Raw genomic sequence first — 24,998 nt, 5'->3', positions numbered from 1 at the left:
AGAAGAGCCCAGCACATAGCTCATTACACGGGGGAAGGGGGAACACCAGAAAGTTCTGGATTAAACATCCCTTCCACTTTTGCTCCAACTAACCCTCAGAGAAGCCGAGAGAATCAGTGTCATCTCCAAACCCCTGGGCACATGACTCTTCCTCCCCTAGGATCCTCCAGAGGGCACAGTGTCTCATGCTGGCAAAACACAGCCACACAGAGACCAAAAGCACAGAGAGGCAACAACGTAATCCCAAGTTGGACACTGAGAATACAACCTCGAATGTTATTAGTATTATTATTTTGTCCAAAACATGTCGTTTGATTTTTGCTGTTTTCTTCTTTTTTGTTTTTTTTTCAACATACTTACTGCATATAAAGTCATGCAAAGAAAACAGTGCAGACAGGCGATCCCCGTGGATGAGACACAGCATTCCAAACCAGAGCCAAGAAGAGGGAGAGAGAGGAAGAGAAAGAGAGAGGGAGGGAGAGAGAAGAGGGAGGGACGGTAGACAGGACGGGGGGCAGGCAGGCAAGTGCACTAGAGCGCTCGCCAGCCCAAGTTCAGCACGAAGTAGGAAAATAAGTTTCTGGTGCTCTGTTTTGTCCAAGTTAAGAGAAGCAATAAGGATATGTGCTCAGGAGGTAGCAGGGGGTGGGATGGGGAGGTGGCACAGAGATCTAGGGAAAGAAGTCTTGGGAAGTACAGTAGTGAGGACTCCAGTTACAGAGATGTCCAAGCTGGAGATTCTCATCTGGTGGCCTCCACGGTCCTGACTTACTCATTATATATTAGTCATGCTGGCCTTGGAAGAAATCCTGTCAGCTGACCGTGGGGAGCAGAATGGAAGGAAGCTGTGCTCCCTGGGGGAGTGAGGCCACCTCAGAAAGAACCCCCCCCCAAAAAAAATCTGGAACGGAGTGAAAAATTCCCCTCACCCCTCTTCCTACTTCCCGACCCAATCCAACTCTTCTTGTGGTCTAGTTACACATACATATCCGTTAACGCAAAATCCAGTTACGAAATACACAGAAGTTTGGCTGTAAAAAGGCATGCGTCCAAGTAGTAGATGATACCTAAGTGTTGTTTGCTTTGCCCCTTGAAACACCATCTGATCTCCTCTCAGATGGAAGAGGCTGGAATTCTCCATGGACGTTGGAGGGCAGATTGGGCAGGTTAATGCCGGAGGCAAACTTTGCAGAAGGACTGAGGCAGCGAGTGGGGTGCCTGAAGGGTAGGCCCACCCCCTTCCCCTTAGTGGATGGTCTGATGAGCACAGGGCCAACATAGGAGGGGAGCAGATGAGAGCGGCAGTTGAAGGCAGGAGCTCCTGGCGTTGGCTCCTCTCTTACTTTCTCCCAGAAACAGTTGGCTTGTAGATTGAGGGGGCTCATCTCTGCTTCCCTGGGGACCCCAGAAGAGGAGAGATCAAAGAGGGGGACCCGTGTCACACTTGCTCTCCTCTTCCTGGCTTCCTGGTAAACACCCAGCTGGGGCCTCCTCACCTACAGTCAAAGCTAGGCCAGGCCAACAACAGTAGCTAGGGAGTGGGGGTTCCTGGGGCCCGCATCCTGGGTACCAAAGCCTGAAGAAGGTCCCCATGGCAGGAAGAGGGCAAGAGCTGGAGCAGGGAAGAGCAGGCCATGTGCTTTGATGTTGCGGTGGCTTTTTTCGTGATGCCGGTACAGAGGTGACAATGACAGGGGGGCGCTGTGACAGGGAGAATTCCAACAAAATCCAAGAGAGAGCCAGCAGCCACATTCCACGGACAAAGAGTGGATCTCTGCGGTGCGACAACGCAGGGACCCCGGCCCGTTCCTTCAACTGTAAGACACAGTAAGTCCACCACCTTAGACACGGTCACTGCTGCCTCCCGGGGTTTCCACCCACCTTACCTCAGCATCTGTAGACCCAGAATCTCCTTGATGGAGTCTTGTCACCCTCTCTGTAGCTATTCAGAGGTAGAAGGCAGCAGCCTGCTCCCCTGGGCATGCCCCACTGCCCCCACCCCCACCCCACCCCTGGTCAACACCCTTAATTCCCACCTAGAAGTTCAGGAAGAAAAGATTCTTACTGGGGCAGGACGGAGGGTGCCCCTGATCTGTGGAAGTGGACAATCTGCCATTTGCCATCCCGGCGGTGCCAGACACGGGTCTCCTCTGACTGGGCTGTGCGGGGGATGCCACCTGCATCCAGGTACTGCGTGATGCGGATGTAGGCGATGCACGCTGACTCGTCGCCCATCAGGTGGATGTGGGGGTTCAGGATGGTGGTGTGCACGGGTTTGCTGTTCCGGGACCACACTGGAGGCAGGAACGGGAGAGGCTGAGGCGATGCAACCCGGGGGTTCCTGCCTCATTCTTCATCCTGCCTCATCCTGCTCTCAGCTTCCAACTTCCCTTTCCAGGGAAGTTTGCCTGACTCATGCGCAGTAGGGGAATCTCTGGGACAGGGATCAGCTACCTGAGAGTCAAGGCAGAGCTGCTACATAACCTAAGTAACAGGATACCACCTCCCAGATAAGGTACAATGAACTTCAGACATGCCAAATTGCTCAAACATGGGAGGAGTGGGATTTTAGAATTAGCGTCTTGTACATACAAAAGCATGAATCCCAGACAATTTACTGAGCCAGGTAAGGTTGTTTTCTCTTCAACACAGATCCATACTGGAACCAGGCCAGCACTTAAATGGTAAAGGCTGAGCTGGGTATAAAATGATGGATAGCAACTGAGCTTCTATCTCTGGGTCAGGGAGACAGTAGAGAGTAAGGGGGACGGTGGTGGATAGAACACCTTGCCCCATCTCGAGGGCACCCTGCCTATACATCTCCTCTGGGCACCATGTGTGTCACACCTTGTTGCTCAAGAGAGTCTGGAAATCTCTCTGGATTTTCATATGGAAAGTCTTCTCTTTTCACTGCTGTTCTATTGTTCAAATGCAACACAGCCTGTAATCCGCATGAAATGTCTGTAATCTAGACATGCCCCACCCTGCTTATCAACCCTATTGCAATCTATTGAATTATAGAAACAGGGGGAAAGGAATTGTAGAATCTTCCGACCTTCAATTTCAGGGGGCTAGAGGGACACAGGAAGATCTCGTTGTCATGACAACTAACCAGAATGCCTGGAAATGGTTCCCACCTCCAGTTTCAACATCACCAGAGTATTCTAGAAACTCTCAAGTTGTTTATCAAGATATGAAACAGAAGCACAGAAAGACAGTGGCCCGGGGACAGACAGTGGCCTTCAGGTTCTCACTCTGACAAGAACCCTTGTATCCTCCCCTAGTGGAGCCCAAATATTGGTCCCAACCATGTCAACAGCTAACCTCAAATGTGGAGTCTCCAATGCCACCCAAGATGCCCCCGCGTGAGACCCTGTAACCACCATTTCCTCCCCTTACTCTAATTCCATTACCCAACAAAATGTATAAACTGATATCCCCTGAAACATGTAAAATGTCTTTTTTTCTAGTCTGAAAAGAGCACCTGATGGCCCCACCCTTTAGTGCTTTAATCGTTGTGTGCTCAAGCTGTCAATAAGCAAGTCTCAGAGAAGCAGAATAACAGATTCAGAATCTCAGGCTCTCAGACACAGAAAATGTAAACCTTTAGAATAACCTTAGCACAGTGGTTCTCAACCTGTGGGTCGTGACCCCTTTGTGTCAACTGACCCTTTCACAGGGGTCGCCTAAGACCATCAGAAAACACAGATATTTACATTATGATTTATAACAAGCAGCAAAATTATAGTTATGAAGTAGCAACAAAAATAATTTTTTTTGGTCAAGGGTCACCACAACATGGGGAACTGTATTAAAGGGGTGCAGCATTAGGAAGGTTGAGAACCACCACCTTAGAGGCTAAAGATCACCAAGTTTCTCTTTTCCAAAGTGCTTGAGACTTCTGAATATCATATATGAGGCTGGAAGCAATGTGTCCATTAATATGTATGAAAAATGAATCCAAAACCGCTATCTGACTTGATCAAAGCTGTTAATTTCTGGGGGTGGGGGGGAATGAAGAAATCAAGTTCACAGTGCCTGAATTAGGACAAAAAGTTCCAGAAGGGACAAATAGTTTAGCATTGATATGGTGGGGGAGAAGCTTTGCCACTGTTGATTGTGGCTGAGATCCCAGGGATTCTAACATGACACGGTGTTACTTGACCATATTAGCATTTTCCAGGTTACTCTTCTCGTGAACAAGGTGGGAGATAGGGCCAGGTGCTGGGCAGGAAAGGGCAGGCAGTGGGAGAAAGCTCTGCAGGGGTGAGAAGCTGTACTGGGTCACACCCCTGTGAGTCCTCCTTAGAGGTAGCCAGAGGGTTAAGCATAGGGTCTGGGAGTCAGTGCTGAGGTAGCATCTGCCGCATGAGCAGACCAGAAACATGGACTTCTTTCTGCATTGGGACTCGTTGGTGGTGGTCCCCGCACCTGCACCTGCGCAGTCGAACTTAAGCCTGGTCTCTGCCCAGGTCTGGGAGGACTAGCGGACCGCAGCTGGGAAACAGCGCCCCCAGAGGACAGAGGTATAATGACAACCCTCAAATGTAGGGAACTGTGCGCAGGATGAGAGAGCCCAAGATCCAGCTTCTCTTGCTAGGATTCAGTCTCCAACACTCAGCGTGGAGGAACCTGTCTGATTCTTTAAGGAAACGTAGCTTCTTCCTTTGCTTTTTTTTTAAAAGAGGGAATTCTTGGAATCTCAGTACTCGCTAAAATACAACCAGAGGGGTGCAAACTCGGAGGTGGGGAGGCCTGATGCTTTTCTGACGGAATGGACCCTATCAGCAAAAGAAAGGTGCCAGGTTGAGACAGAGCTAAATCTGCAGCTGGCTTTGGGACGAGTGGCTTCCCCTCTCTTGGCCGCAGTGGAAATGTCTTTCTGAGTGACAGAATTGGGCTTCACCTTGAGTTGCCGCAGAACTCCCTGCACTGCTTTTGTTAAACCTTATGTGAGTACCATCTGTCCTTATTTCATGAAATGATTTTCCTGGTTAGCTTCATGATATGTTTACTGTATTTATTTTTAAGATTTTATTTTTAATGTGTCTGTGCGCTTGATGGGGGCAGGGAGGGGGCAGGGGAGGGGTGAGTTATGTACAAGGAGCGCAATGGCCTGTGGAAGCCAGAAGAGGGCGCTGGATCTTCTAGAGCTGGAACTCCAGGCAGTTACAACACGGCAATGGGTGCTGGGACTTGAACCCAGGTCCTCTGCAAGAGTCAGGACACACTCCTAGCCTCTGAGCCATCTCTCCAGCCTTTATGTGAATATTGTAAATAAGACTTCCCAGCACCATCATTCTTGGACGATCGGCCACACAGAACATGCAGGGAACAGACAGTCCAGTGAGGAGAATATAGTTAGACCATTCCTGCCCCACATTCTTGCCTGCAAGGCATCTGAACCCTTGCTTCCCTTTGAAAAAAGAGGGAACTGGGAACTGTGAGAGAGCTGTGAGCTGAGTCCTCCTCTGCCTGAGAATTCCATGAGAATTCTCATGGAAGGGCTTTCTTTACCATTCGAGTCAATGCTATCCCAGGTGCCTAGAAATACTGGGAAGTCTGTGTGTGGTTTGTACCTGTCATTTGGGGCTAGAATCACTATACCACCCCTGAGGTCCATCCTCCGTATCCTAACCTTGGCTTGGTCCCTGTCTGACCCCTGGCCTGGGTAAGACACAAACAAGCGGGAGTCTCACTGGCTCTGGCTCAGGCTCGGCACCCTGCCCACCCTCGTTGCAAGCTTCTGAGACCTCTCCTGCAGAGGAGAGGCCCAGGAAGGACAGACACACAGGACAGAGACCTGGACACACAGGCAGGGCACAGCAGTGTGAAATCCATGGCCCTCCCTACCTATGAGGTCATATGCGCCACAAGCCGTTGTAGTTGGCAATGTGAGTTAGTGAAGGTTCCCTGTTTATCAGTGGGAACAAAGACCCACCACGAAACTCTCCCAGGCTAGAAGGCAGGAGGGGGCTAGGGAGGCTTATCGTATATGCTCTTTGTGTTTGGGGACCCACCCCGGCCTCACCCCATCCTCAGCCACAGGAAGGACAGCTGGCAGTCCAGCTCAGCGGGCAATCAATGGGTAGGGAACCAAGAAAGTACCAACCCCTGTCCACAGGGACTCTTCCTCTTCACTGGCTCCTGAGCCGCCCCTGAGGCCCTGCCCGTCACCCTGCTGTGCCGTCAGCAGGACACGGAAGGAGAGCAGACAACAGGCACCCCAGAGAGAAGGGATTGCTCACGGTTTTCAAAATAGAATCGATGAAAGTCCAGGCCCTCGACCAGGTTCCCCAGGGCCTCAGGTTCGAAGGCTGTCATTCCGGGATCACACATTTTCCTGGGGGGGAAGAAAACCAGAGGAAAGAGGGGCCTGAGAAGACCACTTCCCATTGCCCCCCTGGAGGGCAGCAGCTGAATGGGAATGGCCACGCCTTCCTTGAGGGCTCAACAAAAGAAGAGTTCACACAATGTGGAGTGTGGAGCAGGGCTGGAGGGTGCCAGCTATATCCAGGGAGCCCAAGTTCAGGTTCTGGTTCTGCCACTTACTGGTGAGAAGTTCCCCAGCAAGAGTGCGTGGGGGGGGGGGGTGGAGTGAGGTGGTCATGCTGTACAGCCTGCTCCTTATTCTCCATGCTGTACCCCAGTCCCGGCAGTGACCCAAGGGGGCTTTTCTCTTGGGTTGTAGGAATGAGGTGCCTTTCCCTTTGAATAAAGTGACCTCAGCTCCCCAAGACAGGTGTGTAGATGGAGGACGTGCATTTTAACAATTTGGACAAAATTACCCTATGGCTGGAACACCCTGACTGTTTCCTCTGCTGTAAATGGGGGAAGAGTCTTAATGAAGGAGATGCCCATGGGGCTGGAGAGGTGGCTCAGCAGTTAAGAGCATTGCTTGTTCTTCCAGAGGGCCTGGGTTCGATGGTGGCTCACAACCATTTGAAACTCCAGGCCTTCGTCTGGCCTCTATAGGTACCAGGGACATAGACATTCATGAGGCAAAACGCCCATATACATAAAATAATAAATTTTTAAGAAAGTGATGTCAAAGAGGAAGCAGAGGATGTGGCAGGGGTGGCTCTCAGCATAAGGAAGCTATGTTTTCAGCTGATTGGCCCTTCCAGGTGTCAGTCTTCTTGAGTGACTGCTAGGCAGGGGAGTCATTTACATACCTGGAGGGTCTTTTCAAGACAACATAGACCCCTGACTATAGCAAAGAAATCAGGGACAGGAAATGCCCCCACTCAAGCTAAGCTTCCCGGTCCACAGGAGAACTGGAAATCTCAGAAGAGGACATCAGGCCCGGCCTTGCCTGAGATGAACAAAGCCTTTAAGGTTCCCTCAAGTCTACCCTGCTGCGGATCTTGGTTGTCTGGGCTGGGCTCTCTGCTCTAAGTACATCATACATATGCAGAAACTGAGGCTCAGGGAGATAAGCATGCCAGGCTACATTCCAGGGCACCACAGCTTCAAGGCCATGGTAAGTTTCAGAGTCTTGAGAAGGATGAAAATGCCATCATCATCTATAACATTATAGAGGGACCCCCAGAAAGGTCACCCCACTAGCTTTTTATTCCCTGGCTGTGGTTTTTCAAAGTCACCAACCTGGTGTGTACTGACTTAACTTCTTTAGGGCTACCCAGAAAGACTGGCAACCGAGTCTGATTCCATGCCTTGCTGCAGCATCCTGCTACACTCTGGCACACACCCCTGTGCACATTCCTTGAGCATAGATTTATAGCTTGTGCACATACAGGTGCGCGTGCTAGCCTATGTATAGTATGTGAGGCCCCTGGGCTTTCACAGATGCCTCTCGAGTACCTTGCCCCTCCAGAGAGAGCCAGTGACTTTCCAATGACTGAATTCAGTTCCCATGGTTAGAATGCACATTGCAGCTTCGGGTGGCCTGAGATCACACCAGCCATGCTCACATTAACACCACCTCACATTAACCCCACAGGCAAGGGTCACTCTGTTGGAAGTTTTCACCCACCAAAAAGCAGGTATTGGATTGCCAGGTCCAGGCCCCATCAGACTTGGTCAAAATGCCTAGACACCTAGAACGTCCAATTTCTCTGGGCCAGGCAGAGAGATCAGCAAATGTGCAATGACCACTAGGGGGCGCTGAATCCCAGTTTATGAACAGAGTCACCCTGCCAAGGTGTGTGAGCAGAGAATGTTCAGTTTAAGACTGTGCCTTACTCCCCAGAGGGTTTAAGGTTCACTTTGCTCACTCTTGCTCACGAATGGTGCACACCCTTTGGGTCCTTGCCTGTTCCTGCTCAGCTGAAGTCAAAGACCTCTGGAGATCCAGGAAAAGGACTCAGACCCACTGGGCAGGCTGGAGAAGGGCCTTGCCTCCATCCCCTCCTTCCCATGCTAGGGCACAGACCACCCTTCTTTTTTGGGGTGCAGGGGAACAAAGCAGTTTTACTGGAGCGCCTCCCTGGATCAGGCTGGCAGGAAGAGGAACACATAGTGTCATGAGCACCGGGCCGAATGGGGGCTCCATCCTCATTCACAGCACATGCACAGAGCGAGTAGGCTCAGTTACCCACAGTTAGCACCCCTGAACCCGATCCAGGCAGAACATGCAGAAAGAGCCTGGCTGACTCACGTGTAGGACTCAAAATCTCCATTGCTTATGGCTTCAATCAGCTGCTCTGTCACTTTGATAATTTCCTGCTTGCGCACTGTAAGGTAGAGGGGGCACACAAATAACAACAGTGATAGTCATAAAGGACCGAGCACCAGCTTCTGAGTCCCCAGCACGTGCCAGGCGGGCTCTGCGGGGACCTGACACTGTGCACAGATGAGCTCACCCATCCTTGTGCTGTCCCTGGGAGAGAGAGGTCGTTAGCCCCATTTCCCACAAGAGACTGAGGCTCAAAGCGGAGGAAACATAGTTCCCAGAGCTACAAAAGGCAGAGAGGCTTTGCCTCAGCTGGCAACCTTGACCTCCAAACACCACGGTGGACGGTGAACGTTCAGACTCTAGGTCTTGTTTGAAGCCAGGTTTTGACTACAAAATAGCCATCTTGATTTGCTGTGTGAATCCAAACAGTGTTACATGTTGCTTATCGATTGTTACAAACCAGGGCTCCCCCACAGGCAAACACGGGGACACAAAGGAAAGTCTTGGAGGTAACACATCCCTTACTGTTTGGGTAGCTTTTGCTCAATTTAAGTGACTACAAGATTCAGGCAGAGTTGTCTAGAAGCTTCTAGAATGAACTGCTTTTCCCCGTCTGACGCAGAACACCAAGAAGCTGCTTTTCTGGTGGAGTGTTAAATGACAGTCCCCTTGTTAGATGGGCAACAGCCTGGCCCTCAGCATTCCCACCCATGGAACAAGATTCACTCAGAGTTAGACGGCACTGCCAAGAACTCAGGTCTCAATTCCAGACAGATCTTCATCCTAAAACCACCTCAGGGCCTTATGGTCTGTGGCGGCTGAGGACCACAAGACTGGCTGGCTTGTAAGATGGAGACAAAAGTGTTCTCCTCCCAGAGATGGTCTGAGGGTGGGACAATGAGGTGAGCATGAAGCAGTGTCCCCAAGCCCTGCCCATAGCAAGTGTTCATGGTAAACATAGCCTTTGCCTGCAACCCACACTTCAGCTTGCCTTCACTGCTCCTCCCAGACCCCTGGCAGGTAGGCCATAAGGAGATGACTGACCCTCAATAACAAAGGAATCGGCAGTGTCCTGGGCCCCAACAGAGCAGTCAAGGGCAGGCCCTCTTTCCCTCCTCCCTTCAGATATGGTTCTCCCCCAAACCTGGCCACTCCCTGGTGGGGCGGAAGTCACACTGTCCAAAAAGTGGGCCCAGCAGCTCTCAGCACCTCCCAGCCTCTGAACCAAGTCTGGGTGAATCTCTGACTCGCCCTTTTCCTTGCCAGCTGCCTATGCTGCCTCAGGTGCTCATCTCAGACCCAGGGGAGAAAGACTCTGAGGGCATCCAGGCTTGGGAACTACTGCAGGCCAGAAATCCAAACTCCTTTCTGGGCTACTGAGGAAACCAAGGTCCAGTGAGGGTCACAACTTGCCCAAGGACATGGAATATACGGTGCAGTCTGGCTGACATCCCAGAACCTTTTCTACAGGACCCTAGCGCTTCAGCCCACATGATCGCACCCCATGTTCTCATAACACTAACCCCACACAGCTGCTTGACACTCATTACCTAGCTCTACACTCGGTGCCATCTAAAGGAGGTGGGGCTCGGGCTTCCTTGAAATCTGGAGCTAGCATGACCCTACGGGCTACCGTACGGACTAACCACGGACTAAGCACGTGGGTGAGCAGACACTGCTGTCACCGGGGACTTAGCCTGTGGAGTTTCGGAGCTTCAGACCCACGCCACAACTCTCCCCACATCTACACCCAGCGTAGCCCTTGGCATGCAGTGTGTGCTTGGCAGAGGAAACAATGTTCCAGCAATACAGCCACCACGATGCTCTCAGCCAGCTTGTCCTGACTCTGGTTAGAATCTCCCAGGCTGGGACCGTCTATCAGATCCTGAGTGTCATCTGCCATGAGGGTTGTTCTCCTCTTTTCAGGGAGCCACCAGGGCAGAAGTTGTACCCAACACACACATGTAGAGTTAATGAATGAACAGACGGCCCCAAACCAGAGTCTGCCCTGTCTCTGGAATTGCTCAGGTTACCTGTACACCTGTGTATAGGGGTTTCAGAACCTGGGCTCCTGGTCAACCATGCCATTCTTCGTAAAAGTAGAGACAGGTCATGGGACAAGTGGGCTTTGCCAGCAGGGACTGCAGACTAGCCACCTACCACCACCACCACCACAGGATCAGCGGGGATGGTGCAGAACAAACCCACGTGCTCCTGACAGGCTTCAAAAGCTGAGCCCTTGCCTGTGCCCTGGGACCTCCAGCATATCTTCCATGAGTATCTCCTGCAGGCTGCTTCTTGCTGCCTTCACAAAGAATGTGCCAAAGTGGTCCAGACCCTGGGCTTTGGAGTCAAACTCTCTAGGCTTGGATTGTGGTTCTGTCACCTCATAGCTACAAGGGACTACCTTGGATCTCAGTTTCTCCATAAGCATAATGGAGATATTGCAGTACCTACATTTTAGAGTTATTCTGAGACTCGGTAGAAAGAGCCATCACATGCAACCCTACCTGGGAGCACCTGTGTTCCGAGCACCCAGTATCAACACATCATTTTGAGTGATAGTGTCTATACCCAAGCAGTCAGATGTACCCAAGCATTCAGAGAGCAAGGCCTGGCACTCACTGAGAGACAGCTGCCATACCTTCATCTGCACACTAGGAAACAAGCTTGGCCAGGCCCTGCCTCGAGGCTCCCAACGGGCTGTGTGCTTCCTGGAAGTCTGAGTCATGGGGCACAGTCCTGCTGGAGTTAGAGGCTACAGGAGCCACCAGTCTGTTGACTGTGTGTACCTCATGGGTTTGGGGCCTTCCAGGCTGAAGTCGGCCTCTGAAAACTCCTCCATGTAGGAACTCTGCCCCCAAGTGAACACCCGTTCCCTAGTCTCTGTTCTCCCCTGGCCAGGTCTCTCTTCTCAGGGATGCGGTTTCCAGATCCACCGCAAGTTTGCATCCGTCCTCCAAGCTCTCGAAACTGTCTGAACACGTCTTGGTGTGACGCGCACTCTCAGATGGTACAGTATCAGGTCATTTCACCTCTGTGAATTCAGTGCTAGGCGGGCCTGGCTTGGCTATGCCTTCAGGCACCAGGACACCAAGCTTTCTAAAAGTCAAAGCTACCAAAGCAAGAATCTCTAGCTTTGTTCTCTGGGGCAGAAGACCGGACTGGAGGCTGGTGCCTGTGGACCTGAAGGCCACTCTGACAGGGGCCCTTCCCGGGGACTCCAGCAGCCCCGACTGCTTTACAAGCCACTTTCTAGATGTTTACTGCATACTGATGGCTAGTCTCCTCACCCAGATGTTCTGGAATACTCCTCTACAGACAAGAAAACTGAGGCCCCAGAGAGATTAAGAAAACCTCTTGGTCAGGTGGTGGTGACACACACCTTTAATCCCAGCACTCAGGAGGCAGAGGCAGGTGAATTTCTGTGAGATTCACAAAAACAAAGAAACTCTCTTAAGCTCATGCAACACACTGAGGCCCAGCTGGGGCCTGCATTCCTGACTAGTACTTCCTAATGTCTACCCAGCTTCTGATGGGTGCTCTTTAAGCCTGGAGAGAGGATGGCTTGCATGCAGAGGCAAGGGCATGGAGTGAAGCCTAGCAGAGCCTGGTATGGCTCATAGATCGGGGGCCCTGCTAAACAATTCCTGTCCTTACTTCCCTTCAGGGATGTCGTTCTGACAAACAGCATTTCCAATTAACTGTAACACTGGGTCAGAGTTCACCAGACTGATTACTATTCTCACTTGGTAAGAAGACTTAACAGGCTAACTCCAGAAAACAGCATCAGACTCTGGGAACTCCCTCTTGTGCCAGCAGGGCTGGCAGCTAGAGGCTGGGTTTAAGGGCTTTGCTCTGCTCTTACAGGGGCACATTTTCCAGAATACTGGGTCACTGGGCCTTTTGTGCACAAGGAGGAAAGGCTGGGGCAGGGAACAAGGTCCCCAAATCATCAGCTAGTAAGAGCTAATCTTGATCGTCAAATGAGCGGACAGGATTTAGAATTACCACAGAAGCACACCCTTGAGTGCGTCCCTGAAGTCATTTCCACAAAGGGTCACCCGAAGAGGGCAGGTTCATCCTGAATGTGGGCGGCATCTTTCCATGACTGGATGACCGAAAGGAAAAGGTGAGCCAAACATGGGTATCTGCCTGTTTCCCGATTGCAAATCCAGCATCTCCAGCTGCCTTATGCACCCACGGCCATGGCTGCCTACAACAATGGCCAGTGCCCTCAAACTACGAGCCAATATAAACCCTTCCTTAAATTGCTTTTGACAGACTACTTGCCACAGCAACAGGAAGAACTGCTAACATCATAACCCACGTGGGCCTTCCCTCCCTCTATATAAAGGGAAAGAAGTAAATTAAAATCCGAGACAAATTGTTCCCCGGATCCCTTAAAGCGGAGGAGGTTGTTGGCAAATGCGAGGCCTCACGGCACAGCCCAAAGCCACCATCCAGGTGGAATATATCATTGACAGCCCCTATTTTTCATTACCAGTGCATACACATTTTGTATTCTATTCCAAATAGTCTGTCTGTTTAACATATAAATATTTGTCTTAAAATAGGCTTTGAATCAAATTGACACTCCAAGAAAATGTCATGGGGCTTACTGTCACTCAACCACAAACTCCAGTTTGGAAAAAAAAAAAAAGAAGAAAGAAATGAAGATGTCTTCCAATAATCACCACATGCCAAATGCTGCACGGGGACTGTACACGCAGCTGCCATTTCACCTGGATGGGAATACCAGAAGATGGTGCTAAGGGAAACTGAGACCCAGAGAGGTTGAGTAAGTTGTCCAAGGTCACTCAGCCAATGGAGTAAGGAACGAAATCACCTCCATGGTCTCTATCTGCCCTAAGTCACCTGGGAATGCCAGAAGCCATCTCTTCACACTGGGGCCGAGAGTCTCCCTTATGGTAAACATCTAAGAAGTAACTCAGTCTGCCAGAGACCTGTGACCTGAGGTAGGACTGGGCGTGTGCTAAGGACAGACTCATGCGGCCGACTAAGAGGATGCTAGCCTGCAGTTCTCTAAGAGAATGCATCGGTGAGGCTGTCCATAGAGCCACGACGGAGCACCAATTTACCAGCACCAGGCTGCATCCCCCATCAATTTGAGAATGGCCCGAAAGGACATCAGCAGACAGACTTTCTCCCAGGTACCTGCAGGATGGGAAGGCGGTCACCCTGTGTGGAAACTGCCTGCAAGCCTTCATTGCACCCCGCATCCCATTATGACATTATAAAATGCTTGTCATATAAACACAATCTTTTTTTTTTCCAGTTAGGGATCAAACACAGGACTCCTACATGTTAGGCAAATGCTGTCACCAAGCCATAATTCTTGTCCTACTGTATTTTTTCACAGTAAAATATCTACCCCCCCCAAAAAAATCTCAACTAGTACAGCTGAGATTCCTCCAGACCAGCAATTTTTTTATATTTCAGCAACCCCTTCCCGGAAGAGCATCTCTGGCCCCTTCCCCAGCATGCAGACTGCTGAGGGCTCTCGTTTCCCTGGCTTGGGAAATGTGGGGGTGCCGGTGCTGGTGGAACCATGGAACTTTGCTAACCGCCAAGGATCTGTTTCCCGGGCAGAATCGGCACACATCCCCTTCCCAGAACACCTTCCTGAGGCCTCCAGTACACTGTCTGCTTGCCAGGGTCCAGGTGCAGACTGCCTGGGTTCTGATCCCGACCCCACCTTGAGCCAGTTTCCCCAAATTCTCTATCCTGTACTCTTGCCTGGAGAAGAGGGTTCATGGAAGGGTAAGTGTGAGACTACAGAAAACCTCAGGTCAGCGGTTCTCAACCTGTGGGCCTTGACCCCCTTACAGGTCATAGATTAGATATCTTGCATATCAGATATTTACCTCATGATTCATAACAGCAGCAAAACTACAGTTATGAAGTAGTGATGAAATAATTTTATGGTTGGGGATTACCACAGCATGAGGAACTGTATTAAAGGGTCGCAGCGTTAGGAAGGGTGAGACCCACCACTCTAGGTCCTTTCTTTTCCCACTGTGAAATATTGTTATTCTCTGCAGTGTTCTGAACAAGAGCTATGCAGTACAGTCACAAAAGTTTTATTTAAAAACAATACAAATCAAAAAAAACTGTCACGTTTTGGGGCTGGAGTCATGGCTCAGCAGCTAAGAGAACTGGCTGAAGACCCAGGTTCAGTAACCAGAACCCACGCGGCGGCTTACAGTCGTCCCTAGCTCCATTTTCTGACAGTGCAGTGATCTCTCCTGGCCTCTGAGGACACCAGACATGCACTTAGTGCACTGACCCACGTGAGCAAAATGTTCATACACGTAAGATTGAAATACATGGATCTTTTCAAAGATGCCAGGTTTTAAGTAGGTTTGCGACTTTATGTTGGGCTGTGTTCAGGGTTACCCTTGGCCACAAGTGCCCTGCAGGCTGCAGGTTGGACACACCCACGTATCGGTCCCTATATAGGTTTAGCAAGTGTCAGTGAACCAAAGACGGCTCTTGCTATTTCTTTTCTCAAGACTCCCGCTCACATGGGACTCTTTGCTCCCTTTTTCATCTGGTAGGTTTTGCTATGAGCCCAGGTTACAGCATGGTGGCCCCAGCTCGTGCTTTTCCTGCTGGCCGCTCATGCACTGAGACTACAGATGTGCCACCCCAGCTGCCTGCTGATCTGGGGCGATCGGGGCGCTTCTGAAAACAACAGGCCCGGAGCTGCAAGACCCCTACATCTTTAGCTTTGCTAATCTTTGGTTTTGACTTCACATGCCCCAGTTGACTAAACTTTCTGAAATTTTGTTCTCTGTTCCTTTATTCTTATTGCTCCATGTTTTAAAAATGAAGTCAGTTAAAAAAAAAAAACTAAAATAATTTATTTTTAAAGGAAAAGTTATGCCACCCCCATGTATCTATGGCTTATTTTTTTCCTCTGATAGGTGATGAGATAAACCCATAAGCTAAGTACCCCCAGTGCTGGGCACTGTCTGGGGAAGTCACACCCACAATATGTCCTGGTTATCAGAAGTCAAATCCAGGCTGTGGCAGTGGAACAGCAGTGAGGGTCTGCTCAGCAGGCCAGGACTCCCTACCTTTGGTGTCTTCATCCTCGATGGTGGTATTGGTGCTCTCGGAAGATTCCTGTCAAAGAGAAGAAGAGGGAAGCGGTGAGGAGAGCCTGGCGGCAGGAGGGGCTGGGTTGGGTTGGCGACCTGGCTGCCTGGCTGCCTGGTGATTTGCTGGGCTCTGTGGCTTCCCAGGCTATGCGGTCCAGATGCTTAATACAAACCCTGCCAGACCCTTCAGTCTGAGGGGACCCAGCTAAGCAGGTGGCTGAGGCAGGGCCCGTATGAAGCGGTAACCTGCAAGGAGATCCCTGGCCTCTCAGGAGGGCTGAGAGGGGCTTCCTGGGTCCTTTCTGCTCAGGGGGCAAAGACGGGGTACAGAAGAGCAGAGAGACACCATGGGAGCCACAGAATGGGGGAGGAATACACACACTGGCAGGAAAAGAAGAAAGAGAGAGGCAGGCCCAGTGGGAGAGAGGGTGGGCTTTTCAGAGGGGAGAAAAACCGCGCAACTGAGACAGCCATAGAACCAGAAGAAGAGGGGCATGGGCCACCGTGCCACCCCTGGCACTCTTGACAGAGGCAGGGCTGTGGTTCTTCTGTGGGAGTGGCCTGCACAAGCTCAAGGAGCCTCCATGATGCCTGTTGCTTTGGCCAAACCGAGCCTCGCCCTAGCAGCAAACTGCACAAACCAAGCCCTGAGATGAGCCCTTGAGCAGAGGGGTGGGAGAAGCAAGAAGCCAAGGGCTGGACTTGGTTCAAATCCACCTTTGGACTGGAGGAAGGCCTTGGATCTGCTGCTGGTCTGGGCCATGGAATTGGAAGTGTCAACAGAAACACGCAAACAACACACACACAACACACACATGTTGTCACACAATGCACACATACCACGCATGCCCTGAGCACTCTCTCCCCGCCCCGGGTTCCTGTGCAGCCTGCAGGAAGGAGGCAGGAGCGAGGGAGCGAGGGTCTGAGGCCCAGCATTTACCGGTGTTTGGGAGACGGCGGACACTCACCATTAACTGAACGCTGGAACTGGACTTTCTTTTCTGGAAAAACAAGGAGAAGAGATGGGACAGGAAAAGACACCGCATGAAAACAGCAGGGAGGTTAGGAAGAAGGATGGCCTCAGGGCCGTCCCCTGTGGTCCTTTCCGATCAGCAACATGTGGCCTGGCGAATTCTGGGTCCTCAAACGCCTGTACCTGTCTCTACTGATCTAACATCCAAGTTCAAAGCCAAGTCTGACTTCAACTAGGGCTGTCTACTATGCCTTGCTCTGACGGAGAAGTTAGTCTTGGCTCTTAGATGCTGACTGTCTGTTTGTTTTAGGGGAAGTAGGGTGCTCAGAACTGGACATAAGCTCCAAACTCTCCATGCATTTCTATTTAAGCAGACTACTCCAGGCAACCTGCCACTGGGGAAACTTGCCTTGTTTTTGTTCCTTCTGAAACCCAAGGCCTTATTATACCTGCAAGCTCTCTGTCACTGAGCCCTACACAAAAGCAGGTCCCCTCTAAGGACTTTGATTAAGTCTTCGTGGGACTGGTCATGTCCACTTTCAAGAATATTCTCAGGTGACCCTGGGGTCACCTTTCTGTTCATAACTTCTCATAATTGTGTTATTTGGCTCCTTTATGCTGATAGAGGAACTGAGGCATGACCGGAAGTCTGGATCCTGAGTCTTGTGGCTCTGCCGGTTGGCATGATCTAATCTTTGTGGACTGTACCAATCATGTGTTAGCTCTGGGGTCCAGGAAGGGGGTGGGGACAATGTGGGCTGCTTCTCCTTCACTCAGTTCTCATAGCCAGGCCTTTGAAGACTTGCTCATAGATGATACAGGTCCTGAGTGACACATCCAGAGAGGGATGGGGACCCTGAGAGGGCTCTCTCAGAAGTCAATAGCTATGCTAGGGGAAACAGAGGTGCTGGGGGGGGTGGACAAGGCTGCACCTGTCCAGGACCCCAAACTGATTCCTCTTAAAGGCTCATGCTACCTTAGATACCTCCCTTCTGAGAGTTAGGAGTCCATTGCCTAAGACCCGAAGAAGAAAGTAAAGGAGAGACTTAAAACCTTTCCAGGGTCAGCCTGATCTACCATAAGCACTGGATATGCTATAAGAGACTCAGGTTAGATCTGGGGCTTCCTGCTTTTATAGTCCAGTAGGCGTCTGCATGCCAGGGCCTAAATGTGTGCCCAGAGCCTCTTTGCTGGACATTTCTATCTTGTATATTCACAAGGCACGAATGCCCACCTTCCTAGGTGGCTGGGGAGTGTGGCTGCATCGTAAAACACTGCAACTGCTCCTCCTCTGCTCTCCTCTCCTCTGCTCTCCTCTCCTCTGCTCTCCCCTGCTCTCCTCTCCTCTCCCTGCTCTTCTCTGCTCTGCTCTCCTCTCCCAGCTCTCCTCTCCTCTGCTCTCTCCTCTGCTCTCCTCTGCCCTCCTCTCCTCTTCTCTCCTCTGCTCTCTGCTCCTCTGCTCTCCTCTGCTCTCCTCTGCTCTCCTCTGCCCTCCTCTCCTCTGCTCTCCTCTCCTCTGCTCTCCTCTGCCCTCCTCTCCTCTGCCCTCCTCTGCTCTGTTCTCCTCTCCTCTGCTCTCCTCTTCTCTTCTCTCCTCTCCTCTGCCCTCCTCTCCTCTTCTCTTCTCTCCTCTCCTCTGCCCTCCTCTCCTCTTCTCTTCTCTCCTCTCCTCTGCCCTCCTCTCCTCTGCCCTCCTCTCCTCTTCTCTCCTCTCCTCTGCCCTCCTCTCCTCTGCCCTTCTCTCCTCTGCCCTCATCTCCTCTGCTCTCCTCTGCTCTCTGCTCTCCTCTCCTCTGCTCTCCTCTCCTCTCCTCTCCTCTCCTCTGCCCTCCTCTCCTCTGCTCTCCTCTCCTCTATGCTGGCCTCCCTCCATGGCTGCAGCTTGGCCAAACTGTGTGGGGAAGGGGGACAGGCCCATACAGCTCAGCTGTCAGCAGAAACCCAAGGAGACCCACATGGGCCAGAAGGTTCCAGGTGGAACATGAAGAGGAAACACAGAGCAGAGACTGCATCAGATTCGGACGTACAGTGACAGGATGGGACATGGGGAAGAGGTCAACAACAGCACGCATGGGACACCAACAGGGCAGTGAGTGCGGTGAGGGGAGGGAGCAGTGGACGCCTCCTACAGAAACCGAGGCCTAAAGGAGGCCAGGGCTGGACACTGCTCCTTGAGGACAGGGATTCTTTCTCCTAGAATGACAAATGAGGGTGACCGTCATCCTGCTTGACCAGCACTTGCAAGTTGCATGGAATGGGGGCTCTGTCAGCAAAGGTAGAATTGCCTCTCTTAGAACCACAAACGGAAGCTGGTTCCAAGGTCAGCAAGGGTTCCAGAACAGCAGTCTAGTCAGTCTCAGCCCTGAAGAGATTGTAAAGGCTCAAGAAGTTCCTGTCACTCGGGCCCAGCAGCCCTTCCCTCGGTGACAGAACAGGTCACATAGCCTCTCCATTTAGCTCCACATGGAACCGTTCGTCTCTCAGCACACAACTGTAGGAAGAGCACAGATTCCCCTCCCCCTCAAGCTGCATGTGCGTCTACATGATGCACATCCCAGGGGTCTCTCTGGTGAGGCCATCTCACCAACCTTTGGAAACAGCTCTCTACTCTGCTGGTAGAGATGGCAGAACCAGGACCAACCCCTGGGAAGAAGGAAGAGCGAGGCACACATTCAGCCCCATGGCTTTTTGACTTGAGGATTTGAGAGAATGGAACTGTCACTTCCCCAAGCCTGCGGCCCTCCCCACTCCATGGAGGAGCAGGGCACCCCCCAGCTGTTCCCCAAGTTACAGACCAGACCCAAATTACTCCTCCCTCTTTCATTTCTAGGAAAGGAAGGGGGTTGAGCTATAAAGAGGTGATTGAGCCAGGGACATTTGAGTTTCTCTTCATCCACATCTAGACCACCCTAAGAAGTCACTTAGGATGTGTCTTACCCTGAAGGAAGCAGAAACATTTTTGCCAGTTGTGCTCACTGGAAAGCACCTTGGTGGCAAGCAGAGCATGGTGCTGTAAGTTCCTAGCTTTGGCCAGTCTTACCTGCTGCCTCTGTCCAAGAGCAGCTACATCTGGAGATTCAGCCCTGACCCTGGCCCAACACGAGCCTCTCCTGATCCCAAACCCAGTGGCTTTCAACAATCTGCCAGGGCCAGTCCAAGACCCAGGCAGACCAGGGCGCCTCAACTCAGCATCTATACATTGTGGGTGGAGAGGGTCCCCAGCCGCTTTAGGCCGGCAGCCCCATGTAGTACGTCCCTCTGGCACCCGTCTCAGGTTGGGAGCAAAAGTTGGCTCAAGGACACTCAGACGGCAGGCCAGAGCCAACTGCAACATGTGTGTTAATTCTATGACAAGCGTGTGTTAACTTTTCGCCTGAGATGTCCAAGGGTTTTCTTGAGCATACTTTGTTTTCAAGAGAAAATGAAGTCTGACCCACAAAACAGGGAAGGTATTCCTGTTTCAGTGGCTTCTTGTGCACACGAGCACCGTTCACGCTCTGAACGTGTGTTAGCCCTGCTGATCCTCACAGCCAGCCAAGTGGGAGGGAGGAAAGGAAGCAGTCCAGTACTTGAACCAGCCAAGCCCCAGCTGTCAGTGACCCACTCTATTCTTTGACCCACCGTGATAACTTTGGCATGAAGTTGTTGAGACTGCAGGAATCCCAGAACCTCAAAAACTGGGTCTTCCCCTTTTTAGTCCTCCTCAACTCCATCTGCTGCCAGAGGAACCTCCCCAGAATATTTGGGTCCAAAGAATTCACTTTGAAAAGCATTGATTTTTTTTCTAATAACCGAATAATTGTATATAGTCACGTGTTTCTTAATGACAGGGATATATTCTGAGAAATGTGTCATGAGAAATTATGTCACTATGCAGGCAGCATACAGTGACCTTAGGGCATATGATATTTCTAGGCTCCAAATCCACACAGCATGTTACTGTACCAAATCCAGTACGCATCTGTAATACACGGCAAGTACCATGAACCTAAGCCAATCTAAGCATGTCTAAGTATGGCAAGGGCCTGGCATGGCAGTGCACACCTGTAATTCCAGCCCTCTGGAGGCTAGGCCAAAAAGATGGAGTGCTTGAATCTGGCTCGGGCTGTATGGGTGAGATCCTACCTCAAAAAAAGGAAAGGGAAGGAAAGAGTGGGGGAAGAGTACAATAAAACTGCTAGGCAAGAGCAAGTTCATGGCTCCACTGTGGTCTGTGCGGAACACCAACGCATATAAAGTCTGTCGTTGACCAAGCATCATTCCACAGAATGTGGCCACAGCCCTCAAACACACAAGATGAGAAGGGAGAATAGTTAGATGAGAAAGGCTGCTCTTTGGTATGTTTTCAGAGCTGAAATCTTAGAAATTATCACCAGGTCCGCATAGCACCTGAGGCACCTAAGAGAACCTCGAGTGGAAAAAGCGATGGGCAAAGGGGAAGCCCAATTCTGGCCGGACACCCAGCACAGAGTCTCCCCCATGCAGTTCCCAGCAGTCTGTAGCCATTCTAATTGAAGCGGTGCAGCCGCCAGCACATGCTGAATGGCCTGGGTGGCCATTCAGGACCTCACACCATCTAATGTCCTGGGTAAGTGGGTGCAGAGCTCAGAATAAGGCAGTCTCCAGAGATGAGACCCCATGAGGCAATCAGATAGCAGAGGAGGAGGGGGCTGCAGAGAGCAGAGGGGCTGGGCCCCCGATAGCAGAGCGAGAAATGAGAAGAAACAGGAAAGAGGGGCCAGCTAGGTAAGGAGAGAGGTAGGTTGGGCACCAGGGGTGGGAACAGGAGACAGGCATGGGTGAAGACGAGGGCCTTCTGGATCCCAAAGCCTGGAGAAATAGCTGCCCATTCTCCACGGGTTACAGGCTACGCTAGTGTACACAGTTCAGAGCCCAACCAGTCCCTCACCCTTGGGCAGGATGAGGTCACCTTAGTGACCATTTCTGTCCCTTTTGGACCCTCTTGTCACAGTTTTCCAGCCCCGTAGAGCCCCCAGAAGCCTCCTCAAGATCTGCCCCCTTTACTGAGCTCCACGCAACCCAGGCCACCTGCCATCCCCAGTCTGCTCCCAGCAAACACGGTAAGAGGCGGACACCAGAGCACAAACTAGGTGATCTGGGGAGAGCTTGGCCCTGGATCTGACATGTCACCGTTAGTGAAGCCAGGACTTGCCCAAGGCCTGACAGCAGGTCTCTGCCAGAGACAGGCCTGCAGGCTCCGGGGGACTTACCTTCACACCATCGTTCTTCTTGTTTCCTCCGCTCTTCCCTCCTGTGGAGGAGAGAAAGTAGAGCGTTAGTAACACCAAGCACGGCACCAGGGCCCACAGGGTGAGGAAGAGCAGCATTTGCGTGCAGCAGAGCGGCCTGGCCGAGAGTAGCGGAGGGAGGGTCAGCTGTCTGGGTACGGAGCTGGCTTGTCCACCAACAAGAGACTTCCTCCTCCTTCTTCTCGTCTTCCACCTTCCACTCCCTCTTTCACGATCCAGCAGAGCAGGCCTGCGATCCCCAGTGCTCAGCGATCTCGGGGATAACCCTGTGACTTTGGGGCTTGGAGAGGTGTCCAATGCGTCTCGGGACTGTCGGGCTGCTGTTTGAGCCTGGGGATTCCCTCTGGATCCCTGTCACCAGGGCTGTTGGTGGCCAACTCGGAGAGGCCTGCAGCCTGATTCAGGGCTGGAAGCTCCCTGCTTTGGCCCCCACCTGCCCTAGCCCTCTCTAATTTTAGTCCCATGCTGCTGCTGAGGTCATGTGTCAGCCCTGCCTACTCACTCTGGACAGCTGCAGACTGCATTTTGCTGGTGACAAGAAGCAGACGTCCCCTGCTGGGGCCCACCCCTGTCAGAACGCTCATTCTCTGCCTTTCTTCTCAGCAGCATAGACCTAAGTTCAACCTCTGGAATCCCACTCTCGGGCTGGCTGAGTCCTGGTGGTAGGCAAAAGTCCAGCCATGCTCTCACAAAGGCTTGGACCATGCATTCCCCTTCCCCCACGCCCCCTCATTTCCTGACTGCAGTCCTGGCAGTGGGCATGAACCAGAAGGTAACATGAATGCCCAGTCCTGCCCTGACTGGTATTCGGTCACGTCAGACCTTTCAAAAATGCCTCAAATAAGACCCAGTTTTGTGAAGTGCTTAGCACAGCATTCAGGATATATATAGTTGGCCCTCTATGACATTTATGATTAGTCCTTCTCCAGGGAGCCCAAAAAGGGTGAACTAGGGATGGGGGTGAGGGCATTGAAGGTACAGGACAGATGCCCCAGGGGCTCTGAGGGATGAACTCACAGATGCCCCAGCTCTTAGTCCCTCCATAACTTCCCCTGTAACCTCTCGAAACTCCCAAGGGGTGGAGGTCGTTTGTGTCTCCCCAGACTATGCAAGTGGGACCAAAAAGCACAGCAGGGAACAGTGTTCACTGTGGAGACACTCTGCTCCAGCCCAGTGTTAGACAGGTATGTATCCAGTGTAGCCAGACCTTGCTTTTATTTTCTTTACAGAATAGACCCAGACTGGCCTTTATTTACTGTGTGATCTTTGTCATGCTTCCATCTCCTGAACCTTGGATTACAGCCACGTGCCACCACACACACGTGGTGTTGATTTTTTGTTTGTTTGTTTGTTTTGTTTTGTTTTTCCAGACAAGGTTTCTCTGTGTGGTCCTGGCTATTCTGGAACTCGTTCTGTAGACCGGGCTGCCCTTAATTGTTATTTGGTGCTGGAGAAGAACTCAAGGCTTCATTCAGTCTAGCCGTGGTGGCACACATCTTTAATCCCAGCACTGGGGAGACAGAGACCAGTATATCTCTATGAGTTCAAGGCCAGTCTGGTCTACACAGAGAAACCGTGTTTTGGAAAAAACAAAACCAACCAACGAAACAAACAAGAACTCAAAGCTTCATGCATGGTAGGCAAATGCTTTACAATCTAAGCTACATCCCCAAGTTCCAAATTTTCGAAAGATCACAGAAATCTCTCTCTCTCTCTCTCTCTCTCTCTCTCTCTCTCTCTCTCTCTCTTTCTTTCTTTCTCTCAATAATCTCTTGATTTTTTTGTGTGTGAAAAAGTTGATGTGTGTCTGTCTGTGTGCACATGTGGATGCTAGACACTAATGTTGGATACCTCCCTTGGTCATGTTCTTCCTTTTTTTTTTTTGGACAGGGTCTCATTACATAGCTCTGACTAGAACTTGCTATATAGACCAGACCAGGCTGACCTCAAACTCACAGAGATCCACCTACTTCTCTGCCTCCTGAGTGCTAGGATTAAAAGGGGAACCTTTTTAAATCACCAGTTCCCCTTGTGTTTTGAGACAGGGTAGCTTATCGATCTGGGACTAGTTGGCCAGCTAACCTCATCTCTGCCAGTGTCGAGATTACAGGCAGGCACTGACACATTTAGCTTTCCATGGGTGCTGGGGATCTGAACTCAGCTCCTCATGATTGCCCTGCCCAGCAAGCTCTTCATCCATGGAGCCATCTCCCCAGCCCCCAAATCTTTGATTTTTAATGATTAGAAATATATTTCCCCAAACTTTTTTCTTTTCTTTCCTCTTTCTCCTGCTCATTTTTTTTTTTTTTTTTTTTTTTGGTTTTTCGAGACAGGGTTTCTCTGTAGCATTGGAGCCTGTCCTGGAACTAGCTCTTGTAGACCAGGCTGGTCTCAAACTCACAGAGATCCGCCTGCCTCTGCCTCCCGAGTGCTGGGATTAAAGGCGTGCGCCACCACCACCCGGCTCTCCTGTTCATTTTTGTATTGGAAACCAAAGCCAGGTCCAAAAATTCTTCTTCAAAAATTTATTTTTTTTTCTTTTTTCTTTTTTTGGTTTTTTCGAGACAGGGTTTCTCTGTAGCTTTTTTTTTTTAGAGCCTGTCCTGGAACTAGCTCTTGTTAGACCAGGCTGGCCTCGAACTCACAGAGATCCACCTGCCTCTGCCTCCCGAGTGCTGGGATTAAAGGCGTGCGCCACCACCGCCCGGCTTTCAAAAATTTATTTAACTATTTGTGTGTGTTTGTATGAATTTACGTGTACCACATGTGTACAGGACCCCCATGAATGCCAGAAGAGAGTATTAGATTCCCCTATAACTGGAGTTACAGGCAGTTGTGGGCTTCCATGTAGGTTCTGGGAGCCAAGCCTGGGTCCTATGCAAGAGCAGTAAATGCTCCTACCTGCTGAGCCATCTCTCCAGCATTCCTCTGCCACCCTCAAACAAAACAAAACAAAACCCACTTCTCTTACACAGCCCTGGTTTACCAAG

At 51.1% G+C, this 24,998-nt stretch overlaps 1 protein-coding gene across 2 annotated transcripts in view; it reads right to left on the bottom strand.

Annotated features, from left to right (window-relative positions):
• Positions 1-2,061: 2,061 nt before the first annotated feature.
• Camk2a (calcium/calmodulin dependent protein kinase II alpha) overlaps positions 2,062-24,998 on the bottom strand; it is a 59,501-nt gene continuing 36,564 nt past the window's right edge. Inside the window, exons 13-18 of one of the 2 annotated variants that reach the window (XM_038329709.1) lie at positions 21,970-22,010; positions 16,734-16,766; positions 15,742-15,790; positions 8,621-8,696; positions 6,249-6,343; positions 2,062-2,294 (exon numbers count right to left, since the gene is read on the bottom strand). In XM_038329709.1, coding sequence (XP_038185637.1) covers positions 2,062-2,294; positions 6,249-6,343; positions 8,621-8,696; positions 15,742-15,790; positions 16,734-16,766; positions 21,970-22,010 — 527 coding nt within the window. The remainder of the gene's footprint in view (positions 2,295-6,248; positions 6,344-8,620; positions 8,697-15,741; positions 15,791-16,733; positions 16,767-21,969; positions 22,011-24,998) is intronic. The other variant, XM_038329710.1, reaches the window with a different exon arrangement.

The sequence above is a fragment of the Arvicola amphibius genome, chromosome 5 (genome assembly GCF_903992535.2).
Source record: "Arvicola amphibius chromosome 5, mArvAmp1.2, whole genome shotgun sequence".
In the NCBI taxonomy this organism is placed as follows: domain Eukaryota; kingdom Metazoa; phylum Chordata; class Mammalia; order Rodentia; family Cricetidae; genus Arvicola; species Arvicola amphibius.
Note: the sequence above shows the minus strand (reverse complement) of the source record. Positions and strands in the feature narration are given on the sequence as shown.